General features: G+C 28.7%; 3 protein-coding genes across 5 annotated transcripts in view; 1 reads left to right on the forward strand and 2 right to left on the reverse strand.

Moving 5' to 3' along the window:
* LOC127290866 (STING ER exit protein) overlaps window positions 1–24,722 on the reverse strand; it is a 254,912-nt gene that overhangs the window by 12,081 nt on the left and 218,109 nt on the right. The gene's annotated exons all lie outside the window — the stretch shown is intronic.
* LOC127290864 (calreticulin) lies at window positions 3,945–10,846 on the forward strand. The gene is made up of 8 exons (XM_051319677.1): window positions 3,945–4,154; window positions 5,420–5,524; window positions 5,612–5,815; window positions 8,627–8,778; window positions 8,887–9,153; window positions 9,251–9,484; window positions 9,571–9,717; window positions 10,251–10,846. The coding sequence occupies exons 1-8, from the start codon at window positions 4,070–4,072 to the stop codon at window positions 10,266–10,268; spliced, it is 1,212 nt and encodes a 403-aa protein (XP_051175634.1). The 5' UTR covers window positions 3,945–4,069; the 3' UTR covers window positions 10,269–10,846.
* The window catches only part of LOC127290861 (myotubularin-related protein 3), a 149,324-nt gene continuing 143,644 nt past the window's right edge, over window positions 19,043–24,722 (reverse strand). Inside the window, exon 16 of the mRNA XM_051319671.1 lies at window positions 19,043–20,668. Within this exon, the coding sequence (XP_051175628.1) occupies window positions 20,413–20,668 (256 nt within the window). The 3' untranslated portion in view covers window positions 19,043–20,412. The remainder of the gene's footprint in view (window positions 20,669–24,722) is intronic.

Raw genomic sequence — 24,722 nt, forward strand, 5'->3', positions numbered from 1 at the left:
ATTTTAAAATTATCGTGCGCTAATTATTTTGACCAATCAAGTGTCTTTAACTCAATAGGTTATGTTCATTTCTAGAACGTAACAGCTGTTCTAAATCTAAAAGCATGATAAAAAACTTAAAGGAGATCCGAAATTAATTTCCGCTTTGTGTAAAATAGTGCTCACATAGCACGACTTCTTGCTGTGAGGTTACTGTAAGGATATCTGTAGGGTTTGTAAGGTTACCGTGTAAGCCTACAGTAAACTTGAGGTCATCTTAAAACTTCCGCCATTACAGTAAGCTTACACAATAAAGCTAAGGTAAGCTTACACAGTAAGGTGGTGGCAAGTTTACATGGTAAGGTTATGGTAAGCTTACACGGTATAAGGTTGTTGTAAGCTTCCCGTAAGGTTACTGTAAACATAGAATGTTATTAATAAATAAATTTTATTAATATTTATGCGCAGTAGTTTTCTATGGCATATACGGCTGCGCAGTAAATTTTATTTAACCAACTAGGGATGGAAAAGTCGACTTCGATTTAGCTCGAAAGTCGACTTATTGCAATCGACTTTCTCGAGATTAAAGTCGACAAGATCGACTTTGTTCGTTCGACTTTCGACTTAGTTCAGTTTGACGGTTGACAAATTCAAGTTGTTCCAGTTTTTCTCGGAAGCATATGCATGAAGTTATAAACGTTTAAATGGAAGAAATAATTTTTTTTTAAATTTACACTACATCAATGGAAATAAAAAGTTACATTTAAAATTCAATAAGTTATTCACTTATTTTTCGATAGAGAAACCAATATTTTATAAAAAAAAATTGAAGTTAAAACAGTGGTAAACAAATTTTTCGTTCAGTTGAACGTTCAGAACTTCAGTCACATTCAGAAGCATTGATATATATTTTGATGACAATTAATCTTTTTTTTGTTTTTAAAAATATTAAATGTTTAACATCACATTAAAATTTTTCCGTTTTACTTCCGGGGTAGAAATTTTGTCATGGTCTAAACCTGGCCAAATCTGGCATCCATAAAATTAGCATGAAATGCCTTACCTGATTTGGGACACAAGATAAAGTCACATTTTGACGCTTCCCAGGTCTGGCCCATATTGGGTGAGGCGTTTCAATCCATTTTTGGGCCAAATATGGCAATTTCTACACGGGTTCTATGCTGTGACAAAATGTGATAAAAAGAAGACTAATTTAACAGTAATTTTTTTTAAAAATAAAGTATCATTGTAAAAATATATGCTATCCTTTACATTTCAATATTTAGAATTAATTTTGAATATAAAAAAAATTTATCTAATTTTACTTGTAAATATTAAGATTTTATACACTACAAAACATTTAAAAAAAAATTTTATCTAAGGAAAAACACTTTATTTACATTAATTTATTTACTTGAGCCGCTGGATTCTAGAAGCACGTAAATTTTTTCCGCCGGAAAACGAAGTCCCCTGGACACTCAAAATTCATTTTTTGAATTTTAATATTTTTCGAGCATATTCTTATGGCGCACTCACACCTTTTTTGGCTGCCTGCCTGCCTGCAGGTTACCATGGCAACGCACGAGTGTGAGTGAGACAGAAAATTTGAATATTCAAATTTTTAAATTTTCTGTCGCACTCACTCTCATGCGTTGCCATGGTAACCTGCAGGCAGACAAAAAGGTGTGAGAGCGCCTTTATACTGAATTCGATTGCGCGTCTTTTTTTCTTAATAAGAAATTTTTCATCTTTTTCCGTTTTTGAAATATAAGAGAAAAATTGTTTTTTTAAAAAAGAAATTTTCATTGTTTTTTTGACTTCAACTCGCGACAGCTCAAACAATTTTACGAATTTCTTAATGAAATGATATTATATTCTACGAGTGACTACAAAAGAAAAAAGTTGTTTTGATTAAAAATAAAAAAGTTATTAATTTTTTAATGAGACATTGCAAAATTGATGAACTGCAATTTTCACCCTGTGAGGAATTTTCGTAAATTTTCACCAGCAACAAACTTCCAGTGAGAAAGTTGTTCATTAAGGTCCAAAGAAATTTTCTGGAAAGTTACAATGCAATTGAACAATTAATAACAAAATGGCAAATGTTTAAACTTTGAAGTTGCGCCAGCGGCTGAACGTTTGGCATGTGTTTGCTACGTTATAATTCAATCGAGCTTATTATGGTATCAATGCAATTGAATCAAATATATAACAAAATTAATTAAGCAATTAATTATCAACACACATTTTCATTTTATTATATGTAAACAAGCGTTTTCCATGTTTAAAATATGAATAAAATTGATGACAGTGGAAACAAATTTTTTTCCCCATAAGAATAACATTGTGTCGTATGTTTGTTGTCCCTCCAGGCCTCTGACGTCACAAGTGACAGAGCCTAAAGGCGCCTTCCCATGACAGCGTGAAACTCCGGCGTGAAAGCGGAAAACATGAGAACGAAAGAGATAGTGAGATATGTTCATCTCTTTCGTTCTCATGCTTTCCGCTTTAACGCCGGCATTTCACGTTGTCATGGGACGGGGCCTTAAAGGCCTTTCTCCAATAGGATCCTAAACTCTTGCGTTGCGTATGCATTGCGTCAGTTGCTATTGGCAACCAATGCTAAAATCAACGCGTCAGTCACGCAACGCAAAAGTTTAGGTTCCTATTGGAGAAAGGCCTTAATAGTTTTTCGAGTTCGATTTTTTTCTATTCGACCTTTATGCTTTTATCGCAATGTTTTTTTTAGAAAGGATAATAGATTCATTTTTATATAAGGTTATGTTTACATATATATATATATATATAGCGCTCTCCGCTTTTGGTCCATTTTGAGTTTGTGTGCATGCTTTACTATGGAGCGTTTTCGCTACTCATGTATGTGTATCACTTCACTAACACTTATCACATCGTTATAGGTGTAACTTATACATTCACACATACATAAGAGAGATTATACATATTCTTTCCCATCGTACAACATACTATTTATTAATTAAAATATAATAAACATTAATCATCACAATATTATATGTCTTATATTATTATGATGTAATTGTACTAATATTATATTACAATATTATGATTATTAATTATTAGTTAATTAACAACATTATTTACATTTACATACAATTGTGTAATTATATTAAAACATGTACATAAACAATTATTTAATTATTTATTGGTTTCTCATACAAAGCATTTCCGTTGTAGACTTTCGTCTATTGTTTAGCAAAAATTTCAACTTTAACTCTTCCAAAATTATTATTTAATAAAAAATTTTATTTAAACATCTGTAAAATGTTTCCGTTGCGTGACTGATGCGTTGGTTCGCAAGCACAGTGACGTCATCAAAGCATTGATACCAATCGCGAACAAAAAGTTTGATTTATGATTTTAAGACACTGAATTTTTTAATTATAAATATTAAATAATTAAAATTATTAAAAGCCGTCGAGAAACATTTGCATTAAAAATTATAAAATTTGGGAAACAGGGAGAAGATGAACATAAATCAAACTTTTTGTTCGCGATTGGTATCAATGCTTTGATTACGTCACTGCGCTTGCGAATCAACGCATCAGTCACGTAAATGCAGAATGCAAAACCGAAAATAATGAGAGTGAAAAGGACAGGCATATATCACTATCCTTTTCACTCTCATTATTTTCAGTTTTGCATTCTGCATTTACATGAACATGTAACTCCATCCTAAAAAGGCAAAAATGTGTAGGCATGTCTGGCCAAGAGTGTACCTAATTTACTTAAACGTAAATTACACGTAATATACGTAAAAACTCAGAGTTACGCATAACTGTGCAACCCTGCTAAAGCTCTACCATTCTCCTGATTTCCTACCTCTGTTCTGACAAAGAGAGAGCGTTAGAGGAAAAGAGAGGGAAAGAGGAGTGGTTCGTGGTGGAGCGTGGTTAGCGCTGATTCGCTGTTTACAATCAACCAATGAGTGCTTTCCATCTGTCTGCCTTGACTGACGACGACGACAGCTAATATCCACTAATATCATCTACCGCATTTGCTGTATTGTCATTATCGGTTTGTTTCTCAGACAACAAGGAATTGTCACCTAAAAATGCGTTTTCTTTCCGTGTATATTGCCTTTTTGGCAATTATTGCAGTTAAAGCAGAAGTATATTTAGAAGAATCTTTCGCTGACGGTGAGTAAACTAACATTTTTCTGAATGCCGGTTTTCCTAAGTTACATTCGTTTCATTAAAATCTCATCTCAAACAGTTGTAATATTAAAACAGTTCCATTTAATTATGAGACATTCTCCAGTGATCCATTAAAAAATTTTAATTGCCATCAGCAGCTGTAATTGATTTTTACGCTTACTTTATGAGTTTAATGAAAAGTGTGTGAAAAATCTTTTTCGACAGATTGCTTTTTTGTTGTGAAAATATTTTTCACATTTTTTGTACAGGATTAGATTTTAATTTAATGTTCTGAATGATAATTAAAAATGTTTAACAGATTGATTTGATTTTAAAATACTGATTGCTAATCGACGTGTAAGAATGTTTTTTTAAAGATGTAAAATCAATATTTTTTGAATTTTTTTTCTAGTTTAGAAATGTTTAAAATTACTCTCTCTAATGAAAATAGAAATATTCAACTGGTAATCTCACAAAATGTTGACAATTTTATCCTTGCGTACATTTATAATGATCAATATTGTAAATTCGCATTATATCCTCCACATAATAAAATTACAGACGTTCAAGGTAATCAAGTGTATGGTAGATAAAGTCATACACACACGTACTTTTGTGAAAGTTCTTATTCATGCAATGAAAGTTTGTTTTTTAAACTAATAAAAAGTACGTATAGTAAGTTTTAAATCTTTAAATTACTTCTAGCGCCACCTTGAACATCAAGTTCTTAAGTCACTTTAATATAAACGAATATTACAATGCAGTCTCTAGTACTCTTTTACCCTGCTCTTATTATGCAAAATTTCAGATAAAATTCAATATTTTAATAAATTTTTCCTCTTCCAAAAAGGATTTTTTTATTTAAAAAAAGTAGTAAATGACTTATTTGTAATTGAAATAATTAATTATCCAATATTTTTTTTCTTTATTTCACACTTGAATCTAAAGTGAAATTTCATTAAAAAAATTAAAAACCGGTTTTAAAATAGCACTGCTATTATGAATATTATTAAACAAAAATGCTTTCTACTAAAATTCAGTACAAGTTTTTTTCTTTAAGCTTGAGTTCTTAATGAATTTTTTTACTAGGTATAAAATTAAATAGAGAAATAAAAATTTGTTTTACGGAAAAAATATCAAACTAATTACAACAAACTCCAAAAAAACCTTTAAGAGTTTATACATAAAAAAATGCATATTTATATTTTTATAGACGAAAAATTATGGTGTAATTGTTAATAACGAAAAAGTTTTTTTGTAAATTTCAGAAAAGTCTTTGGAAAATTGGGTACAATCAGAACATGAGGGAGTAGAATTTGGTAAATTTGTACTCAGTCATGGAAGTTTTTGGAACGATCCAGACAATGACAAAGGTATGTATGAAAGATATCGGAAAATTGGAAACACAATATTGCCGAAGACAACGAAATTCTTAATTACACAATTTACTCAATTTTCAGGTATTCAAACATCTCAGGATGCCAGGTTTTACGCTTTGAGTCGCAAGTTTAATGAATTCAGTAATGAAAATAAGAATCTTGTCATCCAGTTTTCTGTAAAACATGAACAGAATATCGACTGTGGTGGAGGATATGCAAAAGTATTTGACTGCAGTCTGAATCAGAAGGACATGCATGGAGAAAGTCCTTATCACATTATGTTTGGTATGTTCTAAAATTCTGTTTTGAAAACTAAAATTATTTTTTAGAAAAGAATCCTACTAGAAAATTAAATGAAGTTTAATTTAATACTATTAATCTTGATATAATCTCGAGAACCTGAAACTTTACTTTCAGAGTAACCTCACCGAAAAAAAATTGAAACTTGGTAATATTATATTTATGAATATAAAGTTTCAGATAATCAACTTTTTAAGTGAAAACAACACAGTTAATACAATAATTGCTCAAAATTGTTTAAATCTTTGCTCAATCGCGCAACGTGTAACGTGTACTTCTCAGCAGTTCAAGCTGTGTCTATATTGCAAAGATAACGCAAATCGCACCAAAAAGCCATGTATTTTCATGCTATCGTTTCAATGTAGAGACAGCTTCAGAAATGGCTGAGAGAACATCGTAAACTTCGCGCGTAGTTTTTGTCAACTTAATACAAAAGCCTTGTCAAACGGTTAAGAATTTCTATCTTTAAATTTTTCATTGTCGGACCGCAAGCATAAGAACTTATTTTGTTTAAATAACATGGCTAATTGAAAAAATTTGACAAATATTGTATTAACTGTGTTGTTTTTACATAAAAAGTTGATTTTCTAAAATTTTATAACCATAAATATAATATTACCAAGTTCAAAGTAAATTGGTGAGGTTACTACGAAAAGTGGTAAATTTCTCTTGGACTTTATAATTTTGACTATCTCGGGAAGGTATGGGAAAAAATTCCCAAGTCGAAGTCAAAAGCAATATTTTTCAAGTATAGAAAATTTAGTTGAATTTAAAATTTAAAAATTAAAATTGGAAATTACTTTCCAAATAATAGAATTCATTGAATATTCTATATATTTTTAAATTATAATTAACAATACAAACACTATATTATGATTAAAAGCATAAATGTATTATTTAAAAATTGTACTGTAATAAAAGTAGTCATTAATTATGTGCTTCTGAATTCAACGAAATATAAATATTCGTCTGCACTCCAGACAAGATTCTCTTTACGTGTTCAGCCCTAAATTCCCTGTTTTATTTAAAGCATTTAAGGAACCTTTTAGAAGATATATAAGCATTAATTCAAATATTAAAATTACATTCCTTTAAATAATATACAATATGGTTACACACCTCAATATTTAGCTTAAGTAAATATTTCCACTTACATAATATAAACGAAGGTAAGATAGTTCGGATATCATTTTTTTAACAGATGAATTAACACGGGCTTTTATGAATAGAAACACCTGAAAATATGAGAATGATCCTCACAATTAGTTTTCAAGTCAACACAAATCAATAAAGCATTTTTTTCTGTTAAAAAATTTTAAAATGTACACGTAATCAAATTTCAAACATTTTAACACGTTTTCAATCGGCAGTAGCTCAAACCAGACGTTATTTTTCATTAAATCTAAAATTTTTTTATGTTAATGTTAAGTAATTTTGAGATACAAATTTTGACACCGATTCTCTTTTCACTAAATGTTCACATGATAGAAATTGATAAAACTGTCAATAAATAATAATTAAATATTATTTACTAAAATTATAAATAATTAAATATTCTAATTAATATATGTTACATAACATAATAAATTGATTAAAATTTTTTTCTTGTTAAAAAAATTTCAGAAAGAAATGATTTCAAATAAATATTAAATATAATGCTACTTATCTTAATTTAAATATATTATTATTTAAAATTTTAATATATAAAAATTATTATAAAATGTTTCAAGAAAATTCAACAAACAAAATATTCTGCAATAAAGAAAGTTGATTCAATAAAAATATGATCAAACAAAAATTTATAAAATATAAATTACCTTAAATAAATATAATAGTGTAACAAATTATTTGTTAAAAAAACATAACTTTTTTACAAATCATCATTAATGGTATTGTATATTAAATAATTACTTTCATGTATAAATATTTCTTAAAATACCCTTTAAATAATTTCTATTGAATTTTAATATAATTTGTAAATCATTTTAATCGCATAAATAATATTTCTATATTTCCAATTATTATCATGTAAACTTTCGGTGAAATGAGAATTGGGGCCAAAACCTGCATCTCGTAATTTCAACTTTTCAAATATTATTTGATTTGATTGGATTCAATCAAATACTACGTGGACAATTTTTCACAAATTCTGATTGAATCGTGTACATTTTCAGACTTTTTAAACCCCTCCCCAAAGTGTCCACGTTAGTAGTGTGCAAAAAAAAGCTTGAAACTAGATCGAGTTGTATAAAAAACTCGAAAATTTTCGAATACTCGAACGTTTTTGAGTACTCGAGTAACTTCGATCACTCGCGTGAATACGAGTACTTGAAATAATCGAGTACTCGAAAATAGTCGAGTACTTGTTTTTAATTGAATTTAAATATTCGTTTGTTTGTAAGCTATTTACTATTTTTTCATGAGTTTGTAATTTCAAATATGTAGTCATTCATTTATCTGTTGATTAATTTAGTAATTTTTGCAAAACAATAAAAATTGAACGTTTAATATGCTCGAATTTATTCGAGTACTCGAATATTTTCGAGAACTCGAAAACTTTGAGTGCTCGAAATTCACTCAAGTACTCGGAATTTTCGAGTACTCGATACCTCTGAGCTTGAAAAAATTTCGGCTCAACTCGACTCGACATTCGAGCTTTTTGCACACCTCTAGTCCACATGTTATGGACGACCCCATATCAAAGTCACAGTTATAAATTTTTTATTCGTCTGTAAATTTAACCTATTACATAATAAGGAGTGACTGATTTATTTATACTTGCATGTTTTATTTTAGGACCTGATATTTGTGGTCCTGGAACTAAGAAGGTACATGTAATCTTCCATTACAAAGGCAAGAATCATCTCATCAACAAAGACATCAGGTGCAAGGATGATGTCTATACTCACTTTTATACACTTATCGTTAAACCAGATAATACTTACGAGGTAAATTTTTATCTCTTATTTTAAAGTCTTACAATTAAAATATTTTTATATAATTAGGCGATATTTATTTATTTATTAAAATAACAATAAATTTTATTATCACTTCAGGTCCTTATTGACAACGAGAAAGTTGAATCTGGAGAATTAGAGGCAGATTGGGACTTCCTTCCACCAAAGAAGATTAACGATCCTCAACAATCGAAACCAGAGGATTGGGATGACAGAAAAACAATCTCTGACCCAAATGACACAAAACCTGAAGATTGGGAGAAACCAGAACACATTCCAGATCCAGAAGCAACTAAACCCGAGGACTGGGATGATGAAATGGACGGTGAGTGGGAACCACCCATGATTGACAACCCAGAATACAAGGTAAAATTTTTATAGTACATTAGTATAGAATATTTCTATATAATAAAAGTAACTTTAGAAATTTTTGGGCTACCAACGTACAATTTTGAAATTTTAGGGAGAATGGAAACCAAAAGAAATTGACAACCCCGCTTACAAAGGATCTTGGGAACATCCCGTCATCGATAACCCTGAATATATTTCCGATCCTGAAATTTACAAAAGAAATGTATGTGCTATTGGATTCGATCTTTGGCAAGTTAAGGCTGGAACTATTTTTGATAACGTTCTCATTACCGATGATGTCGAGTACGCAAAGAAAGTCGTAGATGATTTATGGAAGAAAACTAATGTAAGTTTTAGTATAAATAATATCCATTTTAAAAAAGAGGCTTAATGCTTTCAAACAATTATTAAAATGTACTTCTTATTTCATAGGACGGAGAAAAGAAGATGAAAGAGGAGCAGGAAAAATCTGAAAAAGCAGTTGAAGAATCGAAAGAGAGTCCTAAAGACGATGAAGATGAAGATGACGATGAAGACGAGGACGACAAAAAAGATGATTTAAAAGATAATGAAGTCGAGGTAACTAATTTTTTATAAATTGAACGAGACATTTTTAATTATGGCATGTTATTCAGGGTTTCTACAACACAATATTTATTCGTGTAAATGTCATAAATACGATCGATAAGGGACAAAAAATCTCTTAATTAAAAAAATGGTTAAAGAATTATTAACTTGTAAAGAGAATTAATTGCGCAATTATTAAATATAAAGGAATTTAACTTTTTGAAACAATTATAATATAAATTATACTCAAGGGGACAAAGCACAGTACGCGCTGAGAAGCAAATAAAAAAAGTTTCCATTGGATCTTTTTAAAATTTTGACCGTAGTTAATCATGAAATTTGACAATAAAATTTTGTAGAAACCCTGTTATTCACTGAAATAAGTTGGAAATAAGTTAGACATATTCAACAAATGATGATAACGCCATTTCCGACCTTAATGAGCGATAAAAAAGGTGGAATTCCTCGTTACTGACGACAATTTTTCAATCTGTAGTTCCCATGAAATGTTTCCGAAATTACTCAATGTCTATGTTTATTTGCAGGAACACGACGAATTGTAAATACGCTTGCTACAGGGGCGAATCAGACTGTATTCCAGGAGTTGCGCAGCCTACGTTATAAGCTAGCGCAATGTAGGAATGGACGATAATTGCTCGCAACAACTATCGTTTCGAAGACTGGAGGAATAATCCTGGATCCTTAAAAAATAACATTCTTCTTCGAGAAAAGATAATTTTTACGATGTACATTTTACATTTAAACTTAAGACTCGACAAATTTTTCTTGCGCTATATATAAATATTGAAACGAACGATTAGAACCAAGTTGTAACGTTCGCTAAGCAATTCCAACTTTGCTGCATCTAATTATCGTCTTGCAGCAGCTCCCAAAATAATAAGTTGTTCAGTTTTTGTTTGTCAAGTGTTTTATATTATGAAAAAATTAAAGTGTAATTTAATATCGATATATATAAATATAAATATATTATAAATAATTATCTCATCATCCATAAGCCGCAGTAATGTAAAAGTGATTGATGTGTGCAAAAGTGTCTGAATGATAATAAAAGAATAATTATGAAAATTCATTAAAACAAAACCATGTAATGAGTAAATAAAAAAGTCAGTTTTTTAGATGACATTTTGTTGAAACAATTTTAGAAGCCTCGTCATTTTTCTCTATTTCCTAAAAACAATTAAAGAAACATTATCTAGATAATAAAAAATAAAGAAACATGCAACTCTCAAAATAGTTCATGAAAGAATAAAATTTCAGAACGTAAGTGGGAAATTTTGCAGTAATTTTAAAATCATCAGCATATTACATCAGTATACTCAGTACTTCCTTTCTACTTTTCTGTTAATAATTAATGATTAAACGAATTTACAAGTGAAGTTCGATCATAATTATATGAATTACTTGTTCGAAGATATATTTTACTTGAAGTATCGCGACTTGTCGCCATATGACGCCACTATTCAGAGATAGAAAGAGAAAAATCGGTCTCCGTCTACCTTTATCTACACCCTAACCTTCATTTAGTTTCAATTTATATTTTAGTTTATACATTTTAATTAATTTTTAAACTAAAATTTTTTTTTATGGGTGGGAGTTTATATCTTCGAACCAGTAATTCATATAATCACTTTCGTTTAGTCATTATAATTATATTTCATATAACTTATATATTTTATTTTAAAATCTCTTGAAAAACATCTTTTTATTGAAAAATGTACAAACTCTTTGATACAACTCTTTTCTCCTTAAAAATTAATAAATTATACTTTGAACTCTTTTAATTAACAAAATGTTTAAACTTTCACGAATAAGCTAAAACTATTCCAGAGAAATTCGTCTATTATAAAATTTTTTAAAAACTTTTTGAAAAACTTAAATTTTCGGACCAATATGCTGCTTTTTTATCACGTTCATCACGAAATATCTAGATCCTTTTTGAACGCTTTTGAAGTGGATGCATGTCTGGTTGAGTAAGCACCATAAATTTCTCTTCAATTCCAGATTATAAAAATTTTTTTAATTTCCTCTCTAAGATCCTTTGTCATTTTTAAATAATCTAAAACGGTCCACGCTAGGCAAAGATTTTCGTTTTCAAAAAACGGGAAAAAACAGGAGATGGTTCCGAACCTGGTCTCGAAGTTTTAATAACAATTGAAATAAAGATTTCGACTTCTTCTTTAAGAATCTTAATGTTATTCCTACTGAAAATCCCTGTACAAGATCTTGTACAATTTCCTGTACAGGATCAGCAACTGAACTTGTACAAGTTCTGACCAGTTCCTGTATAGGAAAATGCATACGAATTTGGAACAAGTACATATGTGTGAGAACTTGTACAAGATCTGGTGCAAGATCTTGTACAAAAAGATACTTGTACAAGAAAATGTATATGTACTTGTACATGAACACGTCCATGTTCTTGCACATGTTAATTCATGTTTTTCTTTACTAAAAATTAAAAACTTCAAAGGCTGCGCAATAGTTTACTTTAACCTTTACAGCTGCTCAATAGTTTTTAGCATGCATGAGTCACGAATCTTAGTGGTTAAAAATTATCAAAATCTCAAATTTTATTAAAAAAAAAAAAAAATTTTACAACTACCCTGCTAAAAATAAAATCAGAAATCAGTCTCAAAACGTCAGAAATCCTGACGTTTTGAGACTATTTTGATGTTTTGTGATGCTGCTGACTAATTCTGACTTAAATAGTTTTTATGGGCCTGACGTTTTCTAAAAAGTGACTATTTCTCACTACGTTTTATTTTTTTTGTAAAAAGGGTTCCAAGAGAGGTACCAAGGCCACTCAAACCCACCATATAACTCTATTATATTATATATTCCCTTTTTCCAATAGAAGGGTCGTTTCGAGGGTCCATCAGGTTTTATCTCACATAGCACGACTTCTTGCTGTGAGGTTACTGTAAGAATATCTGTAGGGTTTGTAAGGCTACCGTGTAAGCCTGCAGTAAACTTGAGGTCATCTTAAAACTTCCGCCTTACAGTAAGCTTACACAGTAAAGCCAGGTAAGCTTACACAGTAAGGTCGTGGTAAGTTTACATGGTAAGGTTGTGGTAAGCTTACATGGTTGTTGTAAGCTTCCCGTAAGGTTACTGTAAGGTTGCTGTAAGGTTTGGAAGTTTGGAAGAAATGGTTTCACTAATACTTTGATGACTATTTTTTATTTTAATTTAATTATTAATTTTTCCCATTGGGTTTTTAAATTCATTTGTTTCTTTTTATTTTTTCGTATTTATGCTCCTTCTAAATTTTCAGAATATTTAACGATTACATTTAACAAATCTTGAATTTTTAATTTCCTTAAATATCCCCTCACAATATATTCGCGGACATTTAAACATCAAGTATTAAAAAATATTTCTTCATAAAAAATATTCGTAATTTGTAGTTAATAAAGTTAAATTTAATATTAATATAAAACCTTTGATAGAAAAGTGTTAAATTCTCCAGCGGATACAATTGGATTCATTTTTAAAAACTCCCAAGCTTGCACTTCAAACTTTATAAAATGTTCAGTAAAATGTATACAAACTTTTTTGATTAAATTTTTCAGCGGATAGAATTTAATTTAATAGGATTTGATTGAAATTCGATGCAAACGTTTTGATAGAAAAGTATCAAATTTTTTAGCCTAATAAAATTTGATTCATTTTTCAAAAATCCTTTTCATTGAAAAGTATAAGAATTTTAGTGGATAAGATTTGATTAAATTTTAATACAATCTTTTTTATATAGAAAAGTATTACATTTTTTAGTCGATACCCTATTAAAAATCCCTGTACAAGAAAATGTACATGTTCAGCAGCTGAACTTGTACATGTTTTGGTCAAAACATGTACAAGATCTTGTACAATTTCCGCACCAGAATTTGGAACAAGTTCTTGTATTAGAACTTGTACACGATCTTGTGCAAGACCTTGTACAAAAATATATTTAATATTTGTATACAAGAAAATGTACAAGAACATGTACATTTTCTCGTACAGGTTCATTTATGACTTCGTTTAGTAAAAATTAAAAACTTTAAAGGTTGCGCAGTAGTTTTCTTAGGATTTTACAGCTGCGCAATAATTTTTGGCATGCTTAAGTAAAAGGTTTTAATAATTCTAAATTATTAGAATCTAAAATTTTTTTAATGAACTTGTACAAGAACATGTACATTTTCTTGTACAAGATCTTGTACATGGATTTTCAATAGGGTAGAATTTGATTCATTTAAAAAAAATTCTTTTGATAGAAAATTATTAAATTTTACAGATGATAGAATTTGATTTATTTTGCAAAAATTTTTTTGATTGCAAAGTATAAGAATTTTAGTGGATAGGATTTTATTGAATTTCAATGTAATCCTTTTGATAGATAAATATTACATCTTTAAGCAGATAGAATTTGATTCATTTTTTATAAAATTCTATTGATAGAAAAGTATTAAATTTTACAGATGATAGAATTTGATTCGTTTTTCAAAAATCCTTTTTATTAAAAAGTATATTTTATTAAAAGTCATATTTGATTTATTACTATATTCTATTTTGCCTACGTTTCAAACTACACTGAAAAAAAAGTTCATTGCATCAAGTAAATGCATTTACTTGAGATACTTTACTTGAATCAAGCCAATATCATCTTAATGGAAGAAATTTATTTTCTTGTGCCAAGTAGTTATTAGCATTGGGCAATGTACTTGACATAAGAAAATGTGAGTTCCATACAAGCAAATAATGTTATTCTTTCAAAAAAATATTTTACTTGCACGAAGTCCCAAAAAGTATTGAGACAAGAATATTATGTTCTTATGTTAAGTAAAGTACGTGGAGTCGTTTAGTTTCTTGAATCAAATCACTTTTTTGTTCACTTTAAAAACAGTTTTTACTTAATCCAACACTCATAGTCTTGAGACAAGAAAATCAGAATATTAATATAACTAAATATTTGTTTAAATTATATAAAAAGTTATATTGCTTGAAATAAACACGAATTAAACTAAATATTCTATCTACTTAGTGCATTTCTATATAATCGTGTTTCAAAAACATGGAATTTCTTAAAAGAATATTATATTCTCTTAATTAAAATAATTAATTTTCTCAGTATAATTAAGTCATACAATTGAATCAAATCAATTTTTTGTTTCCTTTAAAATATTTTTTACTTAATCCAACACTTATAGTTTTGAGCCAAGAAAATAAGAAGATTAATATAATTAAATGTTTGTTTAAACCTGATAAAAAATTATATTGTTTGAAATAAACGTTAATTAAATTGAATTTTCATTGTTCTTAGTGCATTTCTATATTATCATGTTTCAAAAACATTGAATTTCTTGAATAAATATTATATTCCCTTAATTGAAATAATTTATTTTTTCGGTCGAATTAAGTGATGCAATCAAGCAATTTTCCTGAAGCAATAATATAAACTTGTATACATATTATAAGTTTGATTCCCTAATTTATTTATTCGAGTTGTTCAGTAAGTACACGTACATATATAAAGAAAATATTGTTATTAGAATAGGAAAAATATTTTTCTGCGTATCTGAAAAGTAACGCTATTTGATTAAGAATACTCATTATTGAAAAATACGATTATCTACACACATAAAAATGATTTGATTGAATCAAAGAAATCATTTTATAAAATCACTTATTAAGTCAAAAATAAAATTTATTTAATAGAAAAATTTAATTGATTTTAAGAAAAAATGATTTTGGAACGTTTTGAACTGAAGAAATTTTTTTAACTGACATGTTTAATCTAAAGAAAAATTTCTTTGAATCAAAGAAATATTTTTTCCAAACTTAAGCACGCTGATTTACTACGAGCGTTCACTGCGCGCGCATCAGCTACGTAAAGTCACAAACAGCTGCGTGTGCCTTTTTATGCAGATAAATTTCGTTTCAAGTTTTTTTGTAGTGAGTGACAAAGAATTAAATTGAATTAAACATTAATCAATCCAAGTGTTTAATATACTTTAAGCATTTTCATATTATATTGTTTCAAGAACATTCAATTTCTAGAAATAATATTATATTATCTTAAATGAAATAATTTATTTTTTCAGTTGAAATAGTGATATAATCTTGAAGGAAATCATTTTTTTGTTTCCTTGAAAATATTTTTTATTTAATTAATTAACTTGATTAACGCATAGTTCTTGAATTAAGAATTTAGTATTTGGCAGAAGTAAATATGTTATTATCGGGCGATTCACGATTCGCCGCCAACTCATCCCCGTGTACCTGCTCAGCGGCAAATTTTCGTCCCCGTATGTTCCCCCACTACCGTCCGTACTGTACCCCTCCGTTCAGTCAGACGGCAACTTTTTCGACTTTTTTTTAATTAAAAAAAAATTTTTTAATAAAATACATTTTTTTAGTATAAAATGTAGATCTTCTTCAGATCTTCTTCAATTCAATTATTTAACAAATTTTGAACTAAAATAATTCTTCATTAAATTAATTATTTTTAATAATTTTAATGAAATTCATCACAAATTCAATTATTTCAAAATTATTTTCCAAATAAAATTTTTATGAAATTTAACAATTGTTTATAATTTTAAAAAAATATCACAATAAAATTGAATTATTTTCAAAAATTCCAATTCAAAATAAACTAAAATTTAATTACACAGGCACACAAAAAGTAAAATGTTGTTTGGCCGAGACACTACACTAGTCTATTTTCATGTATTTTTTCACGCCGAATCCGAAGTCAGAATTATCAGATTGGCTTTTATTTTTGAGATAAACTCAAAAAACTGCTCAGAAAGAAAAATAAAATCAAAAAATTAAAAAATTTTTGAATTTCACTGCGATAGTGTAATTCTATGTATTTTTTGCCGCTGAATCCGAATCCAAAGTCAGAATTGTTAGATTCGCTCAACTTTTTGAGATAATTGCAAAAAAACGCAAGTAACAAAAAACTCAAAATACTCAAAATCAATTCTGACTTCGAATTCGGATTCAGCGTGAAAAAATACATGAAAATAGACTAGTGTAGTATCTAGGCCAAACAGCTTTTTATTTTTTGTGTGCCTGTGTTATTACCCAAATTTTCAATTAAAAATCAATTAAAATTCAATAATTTTCAAAAATTTTCAATTTAAAATCAAATAAAGTTCAATTGTTACCCAAAATTTCAATTCAAAATCAACTAAAATTCAATTATTTTGCCAAAATTTCGAGTCAAAATTAATTATTATCAAAATTTTCAAGCAACAATCAACTAAAATTAAGTGGAAAACACATGCAGTCAGACTGAACGGAGGGGTACAGTAGGCCGGTAGTGGGGGAACATACGGGGACGAAAATTTGCCGCTGAGCAGGTACACGGGGATGAGTTGGCGGCGAATCGTGAATCGCCCAATTCTACAATTTCGTGCTGTACAATTTTATTAATTTTTTACAGTGCGTCTCAGATTCTGCGGGAAATCCCGTATAAGATATCCCTGGGATATACAACACGTGTTACCCACGGGATGGAAATTTGAATATCTTATGAATATCCTTTTGTTGTATGGGGTAGATTCACTGTGCCGTGATAGAAAATGTGGTCAATTAACAATAACTTTAATATTGGGCAATTATGTTTATAAAAAGAAATTTTTGCAAAACTAATGAGAAGGGTGAGTTTTATTGATTGAATGAGAAAGGTACACGGAAAGAAAAATCTAGCTTTTATAGCATGATAAGGCATACGTTTAACGCATGAATCTTTTCCATGCTATTATAGTAGAAAAATTCTAGTAATATTAGTCAGAATTCATACGCTATTAGTATGATTGGTGTCCATGCTTAAAAGGTTTGAGAAACATGCTTTCGTAGTATGTATTTAATACTTTCAATGCATAAGTGCCACCCGCAAATCGTATAAAAGTGAAACCTACTACTATTGCAGGAGTCTAATGCTTTTTCGGTATGAGAGTCCTGGAACTGGTGATTAAGCCACGCCCACTTTAACTTGACTCAAACTTGAAAAAGCATTAGACTCTTGCAATAGTAGTAGGCATGGAGTAATAATAAGGAGACTGCACTGCAATGCAATCAGCAGTGGAAAGTTAAGCCAAATGTCTGCCTTCGTTCACGGATAGTAATCGCCTTGTAAAATTGTACGCAAGCGCAGTGCGCACGTTCCATCTTCGTCGCTCTTTAAAGAACGATGAGAGAGATAATCTTTGTGTGACAAAGTCTCTTAAATGTCAAAAAATAGGGTTATGTTGTAGTGTTGTCAAAAGCAAGTGACATTAATAAAAGAAGTAGAAAATAATAATAAAAAGGACTTCGTAGTAATAAAATTAAGAAAGGAAAAGTAAGTACATTTTATCATGGAATTACAAAAAAATCGTTATAAACGGGGTGATGAGTGAACATTAAAAAGCAGATTGTTTACATGGACACAAATTGATAATTTATGATAACATAATTTTTATTTATTTATTTATTGTAATAAATAATGTGCATATAATGCTAAATTAAATTTATCATATAAATACTGAATTTTAATAACTGATATGAACTTAAAATAAATGACAATTATTACGAAAATTAGGTTATAAAATGTTTCAGATGAATAACGCGTTTTCTATTTCCCTTCACGAATAACGTGTCTTTATTTATAACACATCGGTTTGCATTATTTTTCGAACAATAACAAAAAAAATTAATATCGCATTCTATTCATAAATTATCAATTTGTGTCCATGTAAACAATCTGCTTTTTAATGTTCACTCATCACCACGTTTATAACGATTTTTTTGTAATTCCATGATAAAATGTACTTACTTTTCCTTTCTTAATTTTATTACTACGAAGTCCTTTTTATTATTATTTTCTACTTCTTTTATTAATGTCACTTGCTTTTGACAACACTACAACATAACCCTATTTTTTGACATTTAAGAGACTTTGTCACACAAAGATTATCTCTCTCATCGTTCTTTAAAGAGCGACGAAGATGGAACGTGCGCACTGCGCTTGCGTACAATTTTACAAGGCGATTACTATCCGTGAACGAAGGCAGACATTTGGCTCACAATCTGAAGCGGAGTGCAGTCTCCTTATTATTACTCCGTGGTAGTAGGTTTTGGTTTCATACGATTTGCGCAAGGCGCTTATATGCATTTAAAGTATTAAATTCATACTACGAAAGAATGTTTCTCAATCATACTAAGAACGTATGAATTGATGCTTTCTTTGTAGGAAAAATTTATGCTTTAATAGTAGGAATCATTTTTGTGCTATAAAAGCTAGATTTTTCTCTCCGTGTAGAAAGTTAAATAAGACAAATTGGAATATTGTAAATAAATGATTTTATTTTTATTCGCTCCGCAGATGTATATGTGCAATCGATGTTAGGACTTGAAAGTCATGACTACAGAATACAGAACGCGAAAATACTTGACTCTTTTTCTATAATTCAAATTATCAATTGGACATATATACATAGCTTGATTTAAAACTTACTAACGTGATATTGCGTGAATATCCAAGTTTAAAATTCTTTTGCACTCGAGAGCACTAATCATTGGCGTGTCAGCTTGTTATTCAAATATCCACTTTTTTAATTTGGTACAATAAACGTCACACATCTCAAATCTTTAATAAATATCTGCAATATTTCAGGTCGTTGTACACAGATTACTTAGTATTTTTAAGGATTTTTGACCTACTAACGAAACTTCAAACCAACAGCTTTTTAATGCATGAAAATAGCTGTCTATCTATTATAAAAAATAAGGTTGAATACGTTTTTAAAAAATACATATTTTGCTGATTAGAAATTTTTTACAAAAATATGTGGATTTAAAAAATATTCTTAAAATCTAATTCTAAATAAATGAAAGTAAATAAACATAGTTTTTATTTTGTATATATTTTTCGTACATTTAAAAATATATTTTTTCAAATAAATATACCCACAAAGTAGATTAAAATTACATAAATTGAAGTGTAAATTTGAAGTTCCGTTTCGCAAACTTTATTAGAAATTAAAACTTAAATTTTTTTAAAAAGCGCACGAAAGGAGAATTTCGCACTCTTTCAGGAATCAGACGAGTTACGTAATACCAGGAAAATACATTTAAAACACTGTAGTATAATGACATTTAAAATTTTTATATATCCAAAAATATTTTGAGAATTTTTATCAATCAATGTTTGTTTTTTCTTTTTTTTTTGGACTTGGTGCAAGAGTCAACAACGAATCAACAATTCAAATAACATGGCGGCAAAGCCTGTCCTCACACGTATATTAAACTTAAAACTTCTGTCACAGCCTACTTAAAACATATCTTAACCTTTTTGTTTTCGAATCAAAACCTATAAATCGAAAAACCTGAATTGCATACGAAGGAGCCAAAAGTCTTCGCCTGACTCTATTCTAAAACATACACATTGCACAATATCGTCGCTCATTCAGATCTTTCACACTCCGATTTCCATCTCATTTTCTATACACCACTTAGTAGAAATTATTAATTCTAGCAATAAATATTAGATCGCTCAAAGAATCTAACGCGTTGGTTCACGCGACTTGCATAACAGAATGCATGTTTCCAATACAAATTTATGTATAAATTTCGACACTCTCAGTACTGTTGGAATGTCGATATTAAGTTACATTTTGACGTTTCCCTTTTTCGCAAAAGAAATTTTCCATTTGTTCAGTTCACTACATTTGCTTCTCCCAAAGAAGTGACCTTCGTCGTTCTTTGGCACGACGTTGTTCCTTCGAAACTACTGCCCGTTACTACCTCACTTCCTACTGTTCTCTCGTGAGCGTTGCATTGGCAAGGACTAGTGTGATGATGAAGTCGACAGAAACAATCGCTGCATACTCTCACTGGACTGTAAAGTTGCTCGCTTGGTAATGGAGTTGAATTCTCGGAACAATCTGCGCAAAAAACTCTTCCGCAAGACCTGAAAATTCCGGGCATATGTACGATTATAAAATAAAAAAACTTGAAAGCTTGAACTTACTTCAGCATCACATTTCATGTTTTTCTTAAATTTCAAAAAAGGAGCGTTATTCTAAAAAACTGTAAATTTCATTTTTATATACAGTAAAGGAAAAACTATTTTTATTTTATTATATTTAAGGGGACTTTCTAATTTAGAATTGACAAAACAGACACGTTTTAAAACTTTTATTGTAAGAAAAGTATTAAAGAAATTGCAAAAATTCTTTTTGGACATTATTGCACATTACGTAAAGAAAATTTAAAAAAATTTGAGTGTATTTAGTTCAATTTCGTAACTGTAGGTGGCGTCTTCCAAATGGTACCTTTTTTTGGTGCACTTGATTCCGGACAACCAGTAATATATAAATCAAACTTCAAACTTCTCCATAAAAGTTTATTCTAGACAATAAACCTAAAAAACGATTTTTTTATTTTTTATGTACATTTTTCTCAAAAATTCGCAAAAACGCCGTGTGTTTGGGGCAATTTACCCCCCAATAAAAACAGAAGGTAGAAATATGAAATTTTTAAGGTTTATTCTTTAGTTTTTTAAATAAGAAATCGAATGATCTTTTGTTTTTTAAAATCGGTTCTGTAGATTTCTAGAAAAGCCGTGCACCAGTTTGAAAAATGTGTTTTTAAGAAAAACGCGTTTAAAGTTTTCATAACATAATACATTGAGCCAGGACTATCAAACATTTTTTATTACAACTTTTGTTTTTTTACATATTTTTTAAACAATGTTTTGAAACAGTAATTTTATGCTATACTAAGGAACATTTTCAAGGAAAAAAAATCAATTTTTTTGGAATTCTAAACCAGAAAGTCATCTTAATTATAATGTTTGCATTATACATACATATATATATATATATATATATATATATATATATATATATATATATATATATATATATATTGACGTCTCCTAATTATAAAGTGTTTATTCAAATTTCAGTGCAATAAAGTGTTAAATCAGAAAATTGGATTACATAGTATCTATTTCGTGCAATAAAATTCTTATTCAATTGATTGTGCAATATAGTGAAAGTTCAAGTTGCGGGTAATAAAATGTTTATTTAATCGTCAATTCAATATAAAGCTTATTCAAATAATTTTTATATATTTTTTATAACTTTACGAATAAAAAAATGAACAGAAATATAATATGTAATATAATGCACATAACACAAAAATTTATGTTAAAAATTGTAGAAATGAAATTATAAAGTATTTTTTAACCTTAAAATGATTAAAAAATGAATTCTTTTGAGTAAAAAAAATTTTTTTAAATCGTCAATTAAAAAATTAAATATAATTCTTAATTAAACAATGAATTTAATAATAATTTAAATAATTGAATTTCTTGCATTAAAACGAATCAATTCGTATATATAAAGTATATGTTACACCCAAAATGAATTAAAATTTTCTTAATTTTTCAAAAAATTTAATTAATTTAAATCAGTTTTTAATTCGAAATTTTTTAAATCAATCAATTGAATTAGAGAAATTCATAGCTTCCTCCACGAGGAAGCAAAATGTTTATGAAATAAACATAAAGGACCCCCTCCTTGTTTAAATAGTTTTAATAATAAAATAAAAATTTATTTCAACATAAGCTTTATATTGAATTAACGATTAAATAAACATTTTATTACCCGAAACTTGAACTATCACTATATTGCACGAAATTTTCAATAGACATTATATAACCCAATTTTCTGAGTTAACACTTTATTGCACTGAAATTTGAATAAACACTTTATCATTAGGAGACGTCGATATGTATTATTCAAACCTCAATAATTAAATCAACTGCACTTTAAAACCTTTGATTTGTTTATTTTTTATTAATAATGTTTATATTTGTAATATTTCAATTAAATTTAGCATACGATTTTCGAACTTTATTATTTATTAGACTTTATTTTATAAAATTTTTATTAGTTAAATTTTCACACAATAATTTTATAATTATGAATATATTTTTTGAATTCGATTCATTCCTCCCGAAATTCAATAGGAAATAAAAAAAATACAAATTTTCACATAAAATTGAACCCTCTATCTTAGTGGATTTTAGCTACTTTTTTAAATTAAATGTTTCTGCATATTTTAAAAATTCTAAAGATCCAAAAACCGTATAAATATGTCGTACAAACATGTAAGTACAGTAGAGCCGCCAACGTGCACGATTCCTATGTGCACGTTCCTTGGACGTGCATGCAAGTTTTATTTCCAATATCTGTCAACGTGCACGGTGGCGCTACTGTTGCAAGGCAATTTTCAGTGCTGTACATTATGGGAGATAAGTAATTAAAAAAAAAGATCCACAAGTACACTGAGAGACCTTCTGCACCGTAGCCAACTTTCGACAGACGGCTACGGAGCATTCTGTTGGTAAGCTACGAGACTATACGTTTGGGCTGCTGCGGTACATTTTAGGGCGCGTGTCTGCCAAAAAGTTGTATAGCTACAAACCAAAGGTGGTGTCCCCACAACTTCGGTGAGCTACTCACCAACATTTTGGACAGTCACGCTTCCAAAATTGTACCGCCGCATACCATAACCATAGTGGCGCTGCTCTCACTTACCTTGTTCCGCTGCAGTCCAAATGGTCTCTCAGTGTATGAATGAATTTTGAAAATAAATTTTATATTATATAATTATATTAAATTATGTATATTATATTATGTTATAATACTATAGGGTCAGTTGGGGTAAATGGGGACAAAATCGCTATTTTTCACAAATTACCTAAGTTTCTTCCTTTAAAAGGTAATATTTGCGAGTTCATTTTTTTAAGTTGTTATTTACGTTCCTAGGATAAATTTTATGCAGCAGAAAAAAATTTAGAAAAGCTTTAAATGCATGAAACTGACTGTCCCCATTTACCCCAAAATTTAAAAAATTTCATAATATTTGGGGTAAATGAGGACAGCATAGTTTCTAAGAAAGGTTTAAGAAAAAAGTTTCCTTAAGTTTATTACTGTATTAAGGGATGAAAAAACTTGAAAAAAATTTGTAGTAGATATATAATAGTGTAAGCAATTACATTTCGCTTCCTTGTGGAATCGATATATATAAAGTATACATTTGAGGTAAATTTAAAGAATTAATGTTTTTTTTTTATTTTTTTTTATTTTAGTATTTTGTCTCGCATTTGAAAAAAAGACTTAAAAATCATATAAAATTTGTTTCTTATTCCTTATGACTTCCATAACAGAAATTGATTTGAATTTTTGATTTTTCTTAATTTGGTTAATAATGACAAGCTGTCCCCATTTACCCCAAAAATTTGAAAACTCAGGGTAAATGGGGACAACTTGTCATTATTAACCAAATTAACAAAAATCAAAAATTCAAGTGAATTTCTGTTATAGGAGTCATAAGGAATAAGAAAAAAATTTGGTATGATTTTTAAGTCTGTTTTCTTTGAAATGCGAGACAAAATACTGAAACAGTTTCACTTTAATTTTCAAGTTCTTATGCATTGAGCGATAACTTTTTTTATCTTGCTGCCAATTGTCAAGATAAAAGCTTGGCAATACTCAAAACCTCTTGCAGGTGATCTGAGGTTTAAATATTGACGTTCAACTTAATTTTAAAACTGTAAATTAAGCTCCAAAACCTCTTGTCCCCATTTACCCCAACTGACCCTACTATTATATAATATATATTATTAAATTTTGCGAAATTTCAACAGTTTATAAAATATATTTATTTATGGAAAATAATTTAATTTCCAGAAATTAAAAATCTTTAAATTAAAAAATTGAATTGCAGCTGCAGTTCACATTTATAATATTAATTAAATTTCAGAAGTTTTCGAATTAAAATTTTTATGAATTTGAATTAATAAAGACATTTTTAAAAATATTTTATTCAGTAATTGAGTTTCAACAAATTTTTATGTTTGAAAAATTTGTTATATTAAATTAAATTTATGAGAAATTTCATTAAAATTATTATCAATCATTAAATTGAAAAAGACTTTTTAGATGTACAAA

This window comes from Leptopilina boulardi, unplaced genomic scaffold (genome assembly GCF_019393585.1).
Source record: "Leptopilina boulardi isolate dan_hultmark-lab unplaced genomic scaffold, ZJU_Lbou_2.1 LbouV2_90, whole genome shotgun sequence".
Taxonomy (NCBI): Eukaryota; Metazoa; Arthropoda; class Insecta; order Hymenoptera; family Figitidae; genus Leptopilina; species Leptopilina boulardi.